The sequence below is a fragment of the Trachurus trachurus genome (genome assembly GCF_905171665.1).
Source record: "Trachurus trachurus genome assembly, chromosome: 12".
In the NCBI taxonomy this organism is placed as follows: Eukaryota; Metazoa; Chordata; class Actinopteri; order Carangiformes; family Carangidae; genus Trachurus; species Trachurus trachurus.
The window spans coordinates 26,354,491-26,368,331 of NC_139908.1; the positions used below are offsets into that span (position 1 = coordinate 26,354,491).

A 13,841-nucleotide genomic window follows, 5' to 3' on the forward strand; every position below is an offset into this window, starting at 1 on the left:
ACTTCTTGTCAGCAGATGGAGTTAGCAGTCCCCGACCTCGTCCCTACGTCACCACATTCACGCGCATCCCTTGGCTGCACACACAGAGAGGACCGCCCCTTTATGCCGTTCTCTCTCCTCATTGGATAAAGCTTGTAGGATACAAGGAAAGTTTTCTCCTCGGCTTACAGCAGAGCAGAGTGACTGACAGACCCGTGTTTCAGACCAAACACTCTATAGAAGTGATTGCTGTCGGAAGATAGAACTATATTAACACAAATATTCTGCTTACTTCTGCTTTAACTGATCAAATATGTCGGTTAGGCTTCAAACTTATTTTTTTTACTCCCAGATTTGAAAGCATCCTTTTGGTTTTGCGTCTTTTTCTGTCCCCGCAGCAGCAACTATTTTTGCTTTTCTTGATTCAGTTGCATTTTGTATTTATGTTACAAGCCCATGCATGTTATTCAATTCAATTCAATTCAAAAAACTTTATTCATCCCCAAGGGGCAATTAAAAAGCACGCTGAGCAGTTCAAGTAAGATCACAAATAGACAGCAAACACTCACACGCACACACAGACACACACACACAATATGATTGGCCCATGCAACATCTTACTGTACTTCATGTTTGCTAGGGAAAGTTGTTTGAAAGAAGCCCTTTACCTCAGCAGCCCTGCTACGCTGACGGACTACTTCCATTAACATTAAAGCAGAAGTAAGCAGATTTTTTGTGTTAATATAAGTCTTAAATAGTTCTATCTTCCGACAGCAATCACTTTTATAATAATAATAATAATAATAATAAATTTTATTTGTAAAGCACTTTTCATAAAGTAATCTCAAAGTGCTACAGAAACCAAAAACAAAATAAACAAAAGACTAAGAGAAAAATCAGACACGATTAAAATCAGCAGAAGAAAGAATAGCTAAAGGAGGAGATGAAAGTGCAGAAAGAGAATAAAAACATCTAGGAACGACCTAGGAAAGCCTGTTTGAATAGAAAAGTTTTAAGCCCTTTTTTAAAGGCATCGACAGACTGGGGTTGTCGTAGGTTTTCAGGGAGGGAGTTCCAGATGTGTGTACTTTTATAGAGTGTTTGGTCTGAAACACGGGTCTGTCAGTCACTCTGCTCTGCTGTAAGCCGAGGAGAAAACTTTCCTTGTATCCTACAACCTTTATCCAATGAGGAGAGAGAACGGAATAAAGGGGCGGTCCTCTCTGTGTGTGCAGCCAAGGGATGCGCGTGAATGTGGTGACGTAGGGACGAGGGCGGGGACTGCTAACTCCATCGGCTGACAAGAAGTTACCCAAAACCACCGGATCGCTTACTTCTGCTTTAATGAGAGGGCAGTGTTATTTCACACAGAGCTACTGTCGGCCCGAGTGTGGCCTGTGGTTCCCTCATATGGTTTGATCTCCTTCTCCAGTGTTTGACCTGTAGAATTTGTTCCCGTGACAACCCAAATGGGCGGCAGCGTGAAACTGTCTTTGTGATGCTGCAGGTCCCTGAAGGGAACAGGCCTGTAAAAGAACATGATAGCAAGAAATTGTTGACTGACCTCTCCCAGTGGCTGCAGACGTTGGGATCCTCCAGGTTGAGGGAGGAAGCGATGAAGGGCAGGAAACAGAAGGCCACGGCCAGGAGAAGAGTCCTGTGGCCGTGCAGTAACAGAGCCATCTCAGTCAGAGCTGCACCTTCACACAGGGAGGGGGGGAGGAGAGGACACAAGTCAGAGGGTTTCAATCTTTAAAAAATAGTGATAGAAAAGAATAAAAATGAATCCATTTAAAAAGGAGAGGTCAAAGTCACTAATTCAATCAGGTCTTTCTCTCATTATTTTGAAATAAATCAAACCATAAGTGATTTTTTTTGGGGGGGGCAGCCAAAAAATCGAATTTAATTTTCATTCCGTGGAAACAGAATGGAAATGGAGAGGGTGCAGCAAATGCTCCATGTGGTATACGCATTTGGCTCAGATTAACCCAAACTTTGTGTCTTTGTGTGTTTTTAAAATGGGATACAGTTTTGAATTACTGATGTATCAATTTCTACTCGACTTTCAGCAAGTGTTCCAAGTCAAAACCGGTTCTAAAACCAAAAGATTTAAATGCAATCTGCAATTCTGCTCTCTGGCAGTACTAATTTAGGGGGATCAGATTTGAAAGATGAATGTGAACTATGGTTATTGGTTATCTAAGGCTAGAAATCAGATAAGATGCAATGGTTTCTTTGTGGGTTTCACTAACAAGTTGAGTTTTGAGAAGCAGCAGCGGCGGCAGCATCAGTACATCACCATAATCAGAAGGGTGTGTTGGATCTGTGTTGAGTGAGTTGACTCTGCAAATGTTACGGTCTGGCACCGCCTGCCTGAACTAACTTTGGCTTATGTTTACCACTTGAAACCTCTTTCAGCACATCGCACACAGAGATTGGAGAGTGGGTGTTTTAAATGGAAGAGAATGCAGGTTAAGTCATTATTCTAGAAGATACCCTCTCCTGCTTTATCTACCATCCAGACCAGTGCGTCTTCTCAGATCAAGAGCTATCAAAATAAACCGTGCAGACCACCACTGGGAGTCACAACAGAAATTTAATACTAAAGTGTTGTGGTCCTAATGACTCGGGTATTGAGCCATCCAGACCTGGAGGAGAACCTTAATTATCAGGAACCTCTGCACTTCACATGCTGCACAGCAATGGTGCAGATTATATAGCATCAAAATCAGCACCTATGAGTGATGGTCAGACTCCATGAGTCTCATAGCGGTGACTCACTAATGAAACGTTCCTGTGTGTCCCTTGTGTTTCATCTGATTTCCTTTAAATATGAAGCTAAGTGAGTAGAAAGTGTCCAAGTCCAACTACACTGTAAAACAACCAGTTAAAAATAATGTTTGTTACTTAATCAGAGCGTTTTGCAGTTGTTGGATTGTGTATTTGATGAGTTTGATGAGGGAAACCAAGAAATCCCATTAGCCTCCGTAGCGTAGCTCTGAGCAGCTCGCGGCTCTGCTCCGCCGTTCTAAAAACAGCTTGCAACGACAATTAAAGGTAACAAATCTACTCCTAAAACTATAGGGATTATGGCATCGGGCCAATTTGCCAAAATGTTGAACTATCCCTTTAAGAGCACGTCCCATGTTGGCAATGCCCAAAATCTCTCTCATCACTTTCCTGTCTCTCTCCACTATCCTATCAACACCTCTGTGTTGCAGCTGTCTCATGGCTGCACCTCTTTGCACTAAACAATATAAGATTCACACCACCTCCTCTGCACACAGTTATTTACTACTAAATAATAAACCATCAAGTAATTAAACAAATTGATCAACTATGAAGAAACCAACACCATCACACTGTAAATTCTTCAGAATATTCATGACGTCAAAGGACATAATCACATTTAGGAACAGCTGTTTGTGTGTGAACCATGACATGAGGTCAGAGCCCACTGACCTGCAGGGAGCAGGGTCATCTAAGTTCAGTTGTGGAGCTTTGATCGTGTTTTTTTCTGAACCAGCAGTAACATGACGCTGAGCTATATTAACATTTACAGTGAAAGTCACAGGTTTCATTATGTACAGTCTCTTAAGATAATTCTTTTCATGATTACAGCTCATTCCAGCCACTTACTGTATCTCTGCAGTACCTCATTGTAAACATTAACCACAAAGCCCTAACCACAAACATGGAGGACTGCGTTATGTTTAATACCATTTGAGGATCAAACCTGGACAAAACAGCAGCATTAAACCATAATACTATTGCTGGGATAAATATATACACTTGATTTGAGAGCTGCAGCTTCATATTAGCTTTATGCTTTATGATCCATCATTTCAGAAGAGTTTGTCTGGTATTGGAGTCACGCTAAGAAGACACCACCTCACAGCTGGAGTGGACACAAGGAATGACAACCAGTACAGAGGTCACGCAAGCTTTGTTACAAAAACAACTGAAACCTGTGGTTCTAGTTTGTACAAAATTATAAATGGCGCCATGTGCTCTTTAATGGAGGAGGAGCCTCGACCCAGTGTATCATATGTTGCATTTCCAATGCAAAATCTCTTGCTCATCACTGCATTCTTTTTTTTTTGTGATCAAATTTTTATTTTCATTTTCATAAAGTCCAACAAAAGCTCATCACTGCATTCTATGATTGAAGTGGCTGGACATCACTGAATATTCATAGACAGCAGCACTGGTACATATTCATCTACACAGCTGTGTTGGGTAAACTTCCAGAATACCCCTTCCCTCTCTCTCTCTCTCTTGTAGCTACCATCTGTGGTTGCTTTAATGTACCTCGGGTCAGGACAGACCTTGGCAAAACATAATTCTCCTACCAGGCTACAAAATGGTCTTGGAATAATTTACAAAAAGTTCTTAGAGGGATATTTCAAATTTTTTGCAAATTCGCCTATTGCCATAATCCCTAGGGGTAGGTTCATTACATTTAATTGTCGGTGCAAGCTGTTTTTAGATCAGCGGGGCAGAGACGTGAGCTCTGCAGCGCGCGGTATTTCCGCCTTTCCCTCATCAAACTCATCAAATACACAATCCAACAACTCCAAAACGCTCTCATGGACAAGTTGTGACCTGCACATTCACCACACTATGAAAGTAATAAAAAATAATGGAACGTTATGAGACCAAGTTGTTTACAAGGCAAATGCGTAACTGGAACTACATTCCAGACACGGCTGCTGGGCGGAGTGATTTCAAAAGCGCAACTAGTTCTGAGTTTTTGCTTTGTGTAATGTTACATAATTATACGTTATTATCTCATAGCGTGGCGATTGTGCAGGTCACAACTTGTATGGTGAGGGAAACATGGAAATACCATTAGCCTCCGTAGCGTTAGCTGAGCAGCTTGTGTCTCTGACCCGCCGATCTCAAAACAACTTGCACCACCAATTAATGGTAATGAACCTACTCCTAAAACTATAGGGATTATGGCAATAGGCAAATTTGCCAAAATGTTGAAATATCCCTTTAAACTAAAAATATTTATATCTATTAATGGTTTTAAGCATATCGTAAGAATGTGGGAGGAATGTCATTGTTTTCCTGGAGTAAACTGTGTGTGAGTATCTGAGTTTTTGTTTTATTGTTTATTATATATCTTATGGGCTGATTTTACATGGCTGCTATGGCCAGGTCTCCCTTGTAAGAGAGATTTCTGATCTCAATGGGACTTCCTGGTTAAGTAAAGGTAAATTAATAAATAAATAAAATGATGTGGAACGAAAGCCTGTGTACATGTTGAAAATGATGATGAGATGTGTTCTAAGGTGCGAACGTCTAATCCAAACTGCTGGGTATTAAAGTACCGCCCGATTCTCAGGGGGGGAGACTTTTATTTCTAAGTCTAGTCTCCTTCCTTAATGGTACAGAAACAGCTGGCGGCTACAGCACATGATATGGCAACTTTATTACTCCAGATGCTTGATGATTCTAAAAAAACGGGTCAGTGAGGTTATACCCGTCACCGTGTCTTGTGGGGGAACCTCCTGTTGAAAACGGTCGGTCGGCGGAGGAAGCCCCCGTGAGATGTCTCCAGCGACTGCGTGGCTGCTGACAGTGTGTCTGTGCAGGCGCTTTATGGGCCAGCAGAGGCCAACGCTCTAAGGTTTCACTGAGCGAAGAGAGGGCACAGCTGCAACCACCGACGCCGAGACCCCTCCCCGCCCCAAGACAACTGCACTGCTGCACAAACAAGGGCCATGCTGTGTGTGTGAAAGGGCTCTAGACACACAACCTCTAATGGGCTGGATTAGGCCGGGCTGCATAACTTTGATACACTGTTCCAGGCAGCACAGTATTGATGCCTCTCTGTCCGCTCACAAAAGGACTGCCAGGAACCAAGACCTGCTGTCTGAAGTCCCTCCAGGACCAGACAAAGGGTGCACTCAGGCCATGGAGCAATATTTATCTGCAGGGGCACAGTCAGTTTTTTTTCCAGGGGCTTGAAATTGTCAAAATGCAGCTAAAATATGACGTACAGATGTGTGTGATCTTGAATCACTTTTCCACGGACAGTAAAGGCTTTGAACTTGTTACAAGTGATCAAAGAGATGTTTGTCTCTGATGTGACTGAGGTAACCAGATATTGTTACGTATCATATCATTGTTTCTGTTGCGGTAATGAGATAATTACCAGGACTATTCCATGAGATAATTACCAGGAGAAACTATTCTGACTGAGCCTCAGTCCCTCTCCTCCTTGGCAACAATTCTTTGTTACTGAGCTGATGAGGGCAGATCTGAAAATGAACTTATATTATAAAAAGACACATGACATCTGCCCTTAATTGAAATGCTCTCTAATCAGTGCATCATCCCATCATGCAGTCTGGCTGATCTCTGATTAACAGAAGTAATCATAATGAGAAAACAGGCTGTTATCTCAACATAACAGGATCATAACCTCATTATCTGGCGATAACTGCAAATTGTTTTCTCCTGATGATGCCTTTATTTCCTCTACACACAATTAAATCTGTGCTAAATTTTAATAAGAGACAAGCAATGTTGTTGTGACCTACTTACCTAGATACTACCGCAATGCCCACAGCAGCAAGTCACTGCAGGTTAAACCCCCGTCCAGCCAGACTATCCCCTAAACCTTGCATTTCCTGTCTGTCTCTATCAAATTAAGGCCCTAAAATGGCAAAACTCATTTATTAATGAAAAAACTGCAAGAGCGGAAAAAAAGAAGAGCAACAACACAGGGTCCTCTAGATCAGGGGTTCCCAAACTTTTCAGCCCTTGACCCGCAAAATAACAGTGCCACAGACTGGCGACCCCCGCTATCCCCGGAGGTGACCGACACGCACCAACAGGTGTATTCAAAAACAAGCATAACAACAACACAAGCCAGAGCAGCTTCACAACAAGGATCTGATTTTACATATAGCAATTTACCATTAGATAAAAGTTATATCCATGTAACTTACTGTATGAGTGAACATTGTTGCTGTCAGATGCAAACTTAATTTTGACACATTTTAGTGTTAGCAGAAGAATACTGTATATCAGAATCAGAAATATCAGAAAGTTAAAACGATCTCCGTAAGCTGTAGTACTGAGTACACATGTGGTGATGTTTCAGCATTTATCTCACCTATACAGTAATGAGATGGGTGGGCACTGGGCAGGAGCACAGCATGTCTATTCTTTTTTTTTTTTTTTTTACACTTATGGCATTTCTATTGAATAATAATAATAATTTTCAAAAATGTTTTTGTATTTTTTGAAATCATCTCGTGCCCCCCAGGGGTTCCTGACCCTCACTTTGGGAACCACTGTTCTAGCTTCATGGATGTAAACGTTTGGCAGCAACATTTCTCTGCAGGCATGACAGCTATGACATCATGATGATTTTAGGACACACGAGGCTCAACCCTAAACTCTGCAAGTGTTCCCGTCACACTCTGTCTGTACACACAGAGTGGTCGGGCACTAATGTCCCACAGTGCTACAGATGGATAAACTAACTAACAAATGTTAAGCATGCACAGCACAGTGGAAAAGGTTTGGTATACAGGTTTACACTGAAATGTCACTAAAAATCAGTATGCACAGCATAGACCAGGCCACTTTTTCTTTACTTTGAGGAAGATGTTGACACGAGCAGCTCTCTAACTTTCCCATTGACTCAGTCGTATGTACCAAACAAAACAACAGCTGAGATTGATGGAGCGGACCTACAGCTGACTCTCATGGATGCTAAGCAAGCATGACAAAGTACAGCTTGGACTGATTATAGTTTACAAGTCCGACCACACAGTGTTGACTCTGATGTGCCATGATGATGACAGTCACGTTGAGGATGACACCAAAACAAGTGATGCAGAATGAAAAACAGCCTCCCTGACTGGAGGGTAGGGGAGATATATACAGCCAAGTTTTTCCAACAGCCATCACAAACAAATTCTTATCATTTTTAATAAGGACTTCATTTCCATCCATGCAAATTCAATTTCCACATCACAACTCCCAATCCCCTGTGTTTTATGAGAAAGGAAATTGATCACACAAAGATGTTTGTTGGTTTCACTGCTCCTGGCACCAGGGATGGAAGTAACAAGTCACACTGAGTCACACTTACTCTCATCACTACAAACACAACCGCTTTTTGTCTACTTGTATTTTTAAGTATTTTCAATTAAGTATCGGACTTTAGGATATTTAGAGTTGAGATAAAACAAATATCAAGAGTCAAATCAGCAGCTGATGCAGGGAAGAGGCAAGTGACCCACATCGTGTGACCAACAGCTGCATGTTGGGTCTGCATACGCTAAATACTGTATTAAAAACCTGAAGCCATGACTTCTATCTGTTCACTTCTATCAGTGAGGTGTACACCACCTTTATCCTGTTTCAAATCATCTCTGTTGCGGCTGCAGATCTTCCAAGCTCTAATTCAGAAGGCAGCAATATGAGACTACTGAATAGACCGGTTGTACAGTTAGTTTACAGTGGGAATGAATGAACAGAGAAGCTGGATGATCACGGTGCGCATGACCCAGAGTGATGCTCAGACAAACATTTTGAATTAGCCGGGAGCCCCTGCCAAGATGGTGACGGTGGAGCGGCTCGCTCCGAGCTTCACAACTGCTCTCGGAAAACTGGAGGACGTCACGGAGGTTATTATGTCCATTTCTTTTCTTTTTTTCTTTTCTTTACAGTCTATAATGGACACCTGTTTTATTGTATCAGTTTCACAGTCTGCAAAGGGCCTGACTAGAATTCACTGGTTGCTCTTTGCTATTGTATTTAAAAATGGTGAGTTTGTTGAAAACCAAAAGTTGATACCAAACCAGGTCCTATCCACAACTCTAAAGCATCTTCTGCAGAAAAGGTGGATATTTTTCAATGTATTAGTTTATTATAGCCTGTTGGATAGACCTTACATAGCTGTTGCTTGTGATAAATACTAGGCCTACAGGCTTTGCTGATAGATGCCATGGCTACTGCTGGACTGACTGTTATGTTAAACAGCTGTCTATATGGACCACTGATACAAGACCTGTTGACAGCTCAATGAAAGATTTGTTCCAGCTGAGTAAAGACGGGTCAGTGAGGTGGAATCCAAAAGGTTTTGTAATTCTATGGGACACTGTATTGTTTCACTATTGTCAGAGAGAACAGTAGAGTTTACAACCCATCCCAGGGGAGGGTGTCACTTTTCCTCCCACCTTACTGTACTTCTCATTCGAAAACACATAGGAAATTATTTTCCACACGAGGGTTTGAAAACGTATTGTCAGATGTGCCTCCTGGACATGACGAATGCTGAATGTCAGTATGTACGTACTGTATGTGGTAAGGTCACATGACTCATCTAGTAACAAAGAGTTATTCATTTTCCTGTCATGGAATCAGCTAAACAATGTTTGATCCCTGTTAGCCTTGCTGTAATCTTTGCACAAACTAGAACTTGCTTGGTCATCTGTTTTTTTTTTTTTTTTTTGCAAGGTCTTTTAGTGGGAGCTGCTTTTGGTAATGGGCCAAAGGACAATCCTAATGAAGCTGTCAGATACCTTCAGTCACCTTCTTCAAACCTCTTTACTTTCTTGGTTTGAATGTCAGTCTTCATGTAACCACCATCCACTTGTCTCTTGGAACGGGTGTGTATTCACGGACACAAGTGCAACACAACTCTTGTCACTTTCAGACAGACACGGTTCTGGTTCTGGTTCTGGTGTCTCAGAACCTTGGTGCTTTCTGGTGAACCAGCCTGTTCACACCAGTTTAAGCGGAACCAAAGTGGGAGGACGGTACTCCATGCTACTCATGCTCCACATGCAAAATGGCTTTTTTTTCTTGCATCTCAGTAATCCTTCTTCTGTTTTTAAAGTTTATTCATTATTTGCTCTGGCGTTGCAGTGAACCCAGCTTTGGACGTTGCTTCCACAGTTCAGCGTACAACTTTCTTTCATAGCTTTTAAAAAAAATCGCCACCAAACATTTCATTTCTTCACCAGACCACATTCGCTACCATCTTCTCCTTCCGGCTCATTTTCACAGCCGATATCACACACCCGCTGATGATGTCACTGTTTGCAAAGGAAAAACCAACATTTTTTTGTTTCCATTGAGGACCAACTTTTCAGTTTCCAATCCTATTCTTTTTTTGGTCTGAACGTACCAGAACTGGCTCGGAGCCCTGTTGGTGTGAACCCCCTAACAGAGAAGCAGGAACAAGGGGAGCAGGAAGACAGAATGTTGGGGACAGACGGGGGAGCTCACCATGACTCTGAGGCAGATGCATGCCAAACAACCACAGGCAGACAAAACCAAGAGAAGGAAAAACAAAACTCGTGGTCAAGAATAGAAGGCTGTCGGGTATACCAAGGTAGAGACGTGGAGAGGTGGTCAGGAGGTGAGTTGTGTTGGCTTGATGAGGGGGCGTGGCCTGGCAGGTAAGAGGTAAAGTACTGAACTGGGTGACTGAACTGTGACAGTCACTAATATATGAGCGCGTTATTATTGTCACATGAAGACTTACATTTATGAAATCTGCCAAAAATCAAGTTGAGATCTAAAATCCGTCAACCACCAGAGAGTGCACTGCCACCATACACATGGTGACAGAGCTTGTGCAAACTAACACAATGTTTATTTCTATCCTTTGCAACTCAGTTGTGTGGTTGCCATCTAAAAACATCATCTTAAGTTGTTAAACAGGCTTTGAGGAGAAGCTGGATTTTCCCAGGCATGTGGTGTCTTTCTCAATGTGATGATCACAGGCTGGTGTGGGATGGAGCATGGAGAAATATATACACTGGTGTGATTCAGCCAAAGCCAGACAGCTAGTTGAGTTCCTCTCTTGCCTCTCTGAGGATCTGGATGATCTTGGTATTTCACCTTTCAGCACTTCCACTGCCTTGGTTCTTCCTTCTTTCAAATGTCAATTGTGGCTCTCCTCATGCTCTTCTGGACTTCATTCCCTTAGATGCCTGTGGTTTTTCTGATTTCTGAGGTGGTGCTTTTGTAGACAGTAGCCTGCCATTTCCAAACAACCAAACAACCATGCTCTCTCTAGTTCTCCTGGTGGTTTTCAGGTTTTAAGGGGTGGCTCTAAGCTCTTGCTTTTCTTCTTCCCAAGTCTAGCAGTACTTTTTTTCATTGCAGGGGTGGAGTTTGTTTAATGAAGCCCAACTCTTTCAGAACCCATATTTTAATAATGCTGCTATGCAATAGGCCTACCATCTCATGAATTCTAATCCATCTTTCACTGTTTAACACCACTATCTCTATTTATGTCATTGGTTGTCACAGTTGGTGTCATGTCCTAAGTTCATTCTTCCACCTTTCTGGGGTTACCCCTCAATAACAATGGACCTAACCATCATTCATTCATACACATTCACACCGGTGGTGGTAAGACGTCTGTAGCCACAGCTGATGGAAGCGCCAAACTGCCCCTCAAACCACCACAATGATCATTCATATGCATTCACATTCACATGAGGAGTGCCGAAGCGGAAGCAGGAAGTAACGGCGCCATAGGTCCTCAATTCAAAAAAAGTCTCCATATATGAACGGGAGTCCAAGTTTTATTTCGTGAGCCGTTTGAATTGTGCCATGAGAAAAAAATATGTCCTCTACAGTACCTGTTTAAAACATCACGTTTCAATCAGCAGTTTGTCGTAAAGCGGCAACAGAAGAATGTATTTTGTGTGACGGCCGCTCTAGGACTACAAATCTGGTGTACGACAAAAAATACGTCACCAACTGACATGGGAAAGGACGGCATTTGGTGTGTGACGTCACCTACGCGACCTGTAGTCTTTCTGGTTACGGACTCTTCGGAATTTTATTTTACAATAGTTTTACAACAAACTGCTGATTTCTCGGCATGAAACGTGATGTTTTAAACAGGTAGAGGACATATTTTTTTCTCATGGCACAATTCAAACGGATCACGAAATAAAACTTGGACTCCCGTTCATTTGTATGGAGACTTCTTTCGAATTGAGGACCCATGGTGCCGTTACTTCCTGCTTCCGCTTCGGCACTCTATTACGACCTCTGATTATAGGACGACCTGCTCTACCTCCTGAGCCACTGCCGCCCTTGATTCTTCCATGTCAGACATAAGATGTCATGTTGGGGCTGCTGTACAGCTTCTGTCTGTTATAGGCCACTCTCATAATAATAGCATACAGCTTGATGTTATTGCTGCCTATCTTCAGACAAGTCTTCATTATTAGATGTTTGATCCCATGTGCTCTTCCCAGGACGGCTCTGTGGGGCCCCTGGCTCCTCTCTGGCAGACACCCCCACCCCCGCCCCTCCCACCCATTCTGCAGGCATTAATCCACCAGTGGCTGGTATCACTGCTGCTTCCTCTCAAACGCCTACAGTACTTCAAGCACTCTTCCCATGGGACAGCAAGATCCAACATTTTAGTGGTCTTTATGGCTGCAGACTAGATTAGCTACAGTGGCAACGCAGATTACTGTTTTATAGCGTAACTCTGTTTTTTTTTTTTAGGTCAGTACATTCTTCTTTTTGGGAGACAAGAGTTGGCTGAACATGCTGCCCATACCCAGTCCCAGACCATCAAGTCCTCAACCCACCAAACATAAAACACTTAGCTCTGTGACATGTCAACATGGTTGCACTAACCTTTCCTCTCAGTTGACACACCTGTGCTTGGTGGTCTGGGAAAGTGAGACTGTGCATGTGTGGCTGTGACAGGTGTAACTTATTAGACCAATTAAAGTCCCTCAGGCACTATTTGTTCAGACTTTCCCCAGTGAGTCCCTGACCATTACCAGGAGCAGGTGGCACATTTGGAGAAACTGCAGTGAAATGTCACGGGATGTAATCTACACCTTTGAGAGGGTGATGGGTGATTTTTAAATGTTCTGCTATATTATACTTTATTCAGCCAATAAAGTTGATAGTCCTGCAATAAATCTCCCCTCAATAAGGTTATAATGTTCACTTTTATCATTGAAGCTAATGTAGCCTAGATGATGTAGTGGTGCTTCTCAACTGTACTGCACTGTATTGTGTGTTTCAGCCACACTTTACTGGGGGCTATAAAGGACAAAATAATAATAAAAAAAACACCTAGACACCACGGCGGGTGGTCATAGTGTTTATGGCAATATATCAACCTATATAACCCAAACATTACTGCTTCTACAACAGCAGGAAGGCAGAGATGTAAACAGCAGAAACTCAGCAGCAGCTGCAGCCGACAAATGCTCCAGCGCTGGTTTCACTTTTCACACCCTGGGTCTATGTTCATTTGTTTATACACTCTATGGCTGTTTGTAAGTTATGGCTTTTTGATATAGTTACTGTTTCCTTCAGCCTCTTTCTTTCTACTTTACATAAATACATAAATTTTATTCAAATTGGAGAGACAGACTATATAGGCTACTCCTGGAGAAAGCTGTAGTATTATTGTTCATGCACTGGAAACATATTGTGATCTCAGTGGATGGTGGAAGAACCAAAGAAAAATATTTCTGCCATCTCATTTTTTTGTGGCTGCAGAGCTTTTACTGCCCAAATATATTAAAACATTACTCTGTATCAATTAAAAAAAAAAAAAAATACAATTTTTAACGTACGGTAATATTGACCCACTGCCAACACCTGCTATACATCCCCAAAGAAAAGATTAACCCCTCATTAATTCTTCAGATATTTAGAATTTCAAATATAACCATTCACCATTTTTTTTTTACACTTTTCTTTTCCAAAATAGTCATTCATGTTAAGTGGGGAAATAAAACTTCCCCAATGATTTGATGAAAAATGCACCAAAACTGGACAAAACACATTAGCTGGAGTTCTACCGGTCACACAGTCTGCCACAAACACTT

General features: G+C 42.1%; 1 protein-coding gene across 1 annotated transcript in view; it reads right to left on the minus strand.

Moving 5' to 3' along the window:
• megf10 (multiple EGF-like-domains 10) overlaps positions 1–13,841 on the minus strand; it is a gene marked incomplete at its 3' end in the record, with an annotated part of 63,166 nt that overhangs the window by 48,325 nt on the left and 1,000 nt on the right. The window contains exon 2 of the mRNA XM_083983746.1: positions 1,544–1,679. Within this exon, the coding sequence (XP_083839872.1) occupies positions 1,544–1,662 (119 nt within the window). The 5' untranslated portion in view covers positions 1,663–1,679. The remainder of the gene's footprint in view (positions 1–1,543; positions 1,680–13,841) is intronic.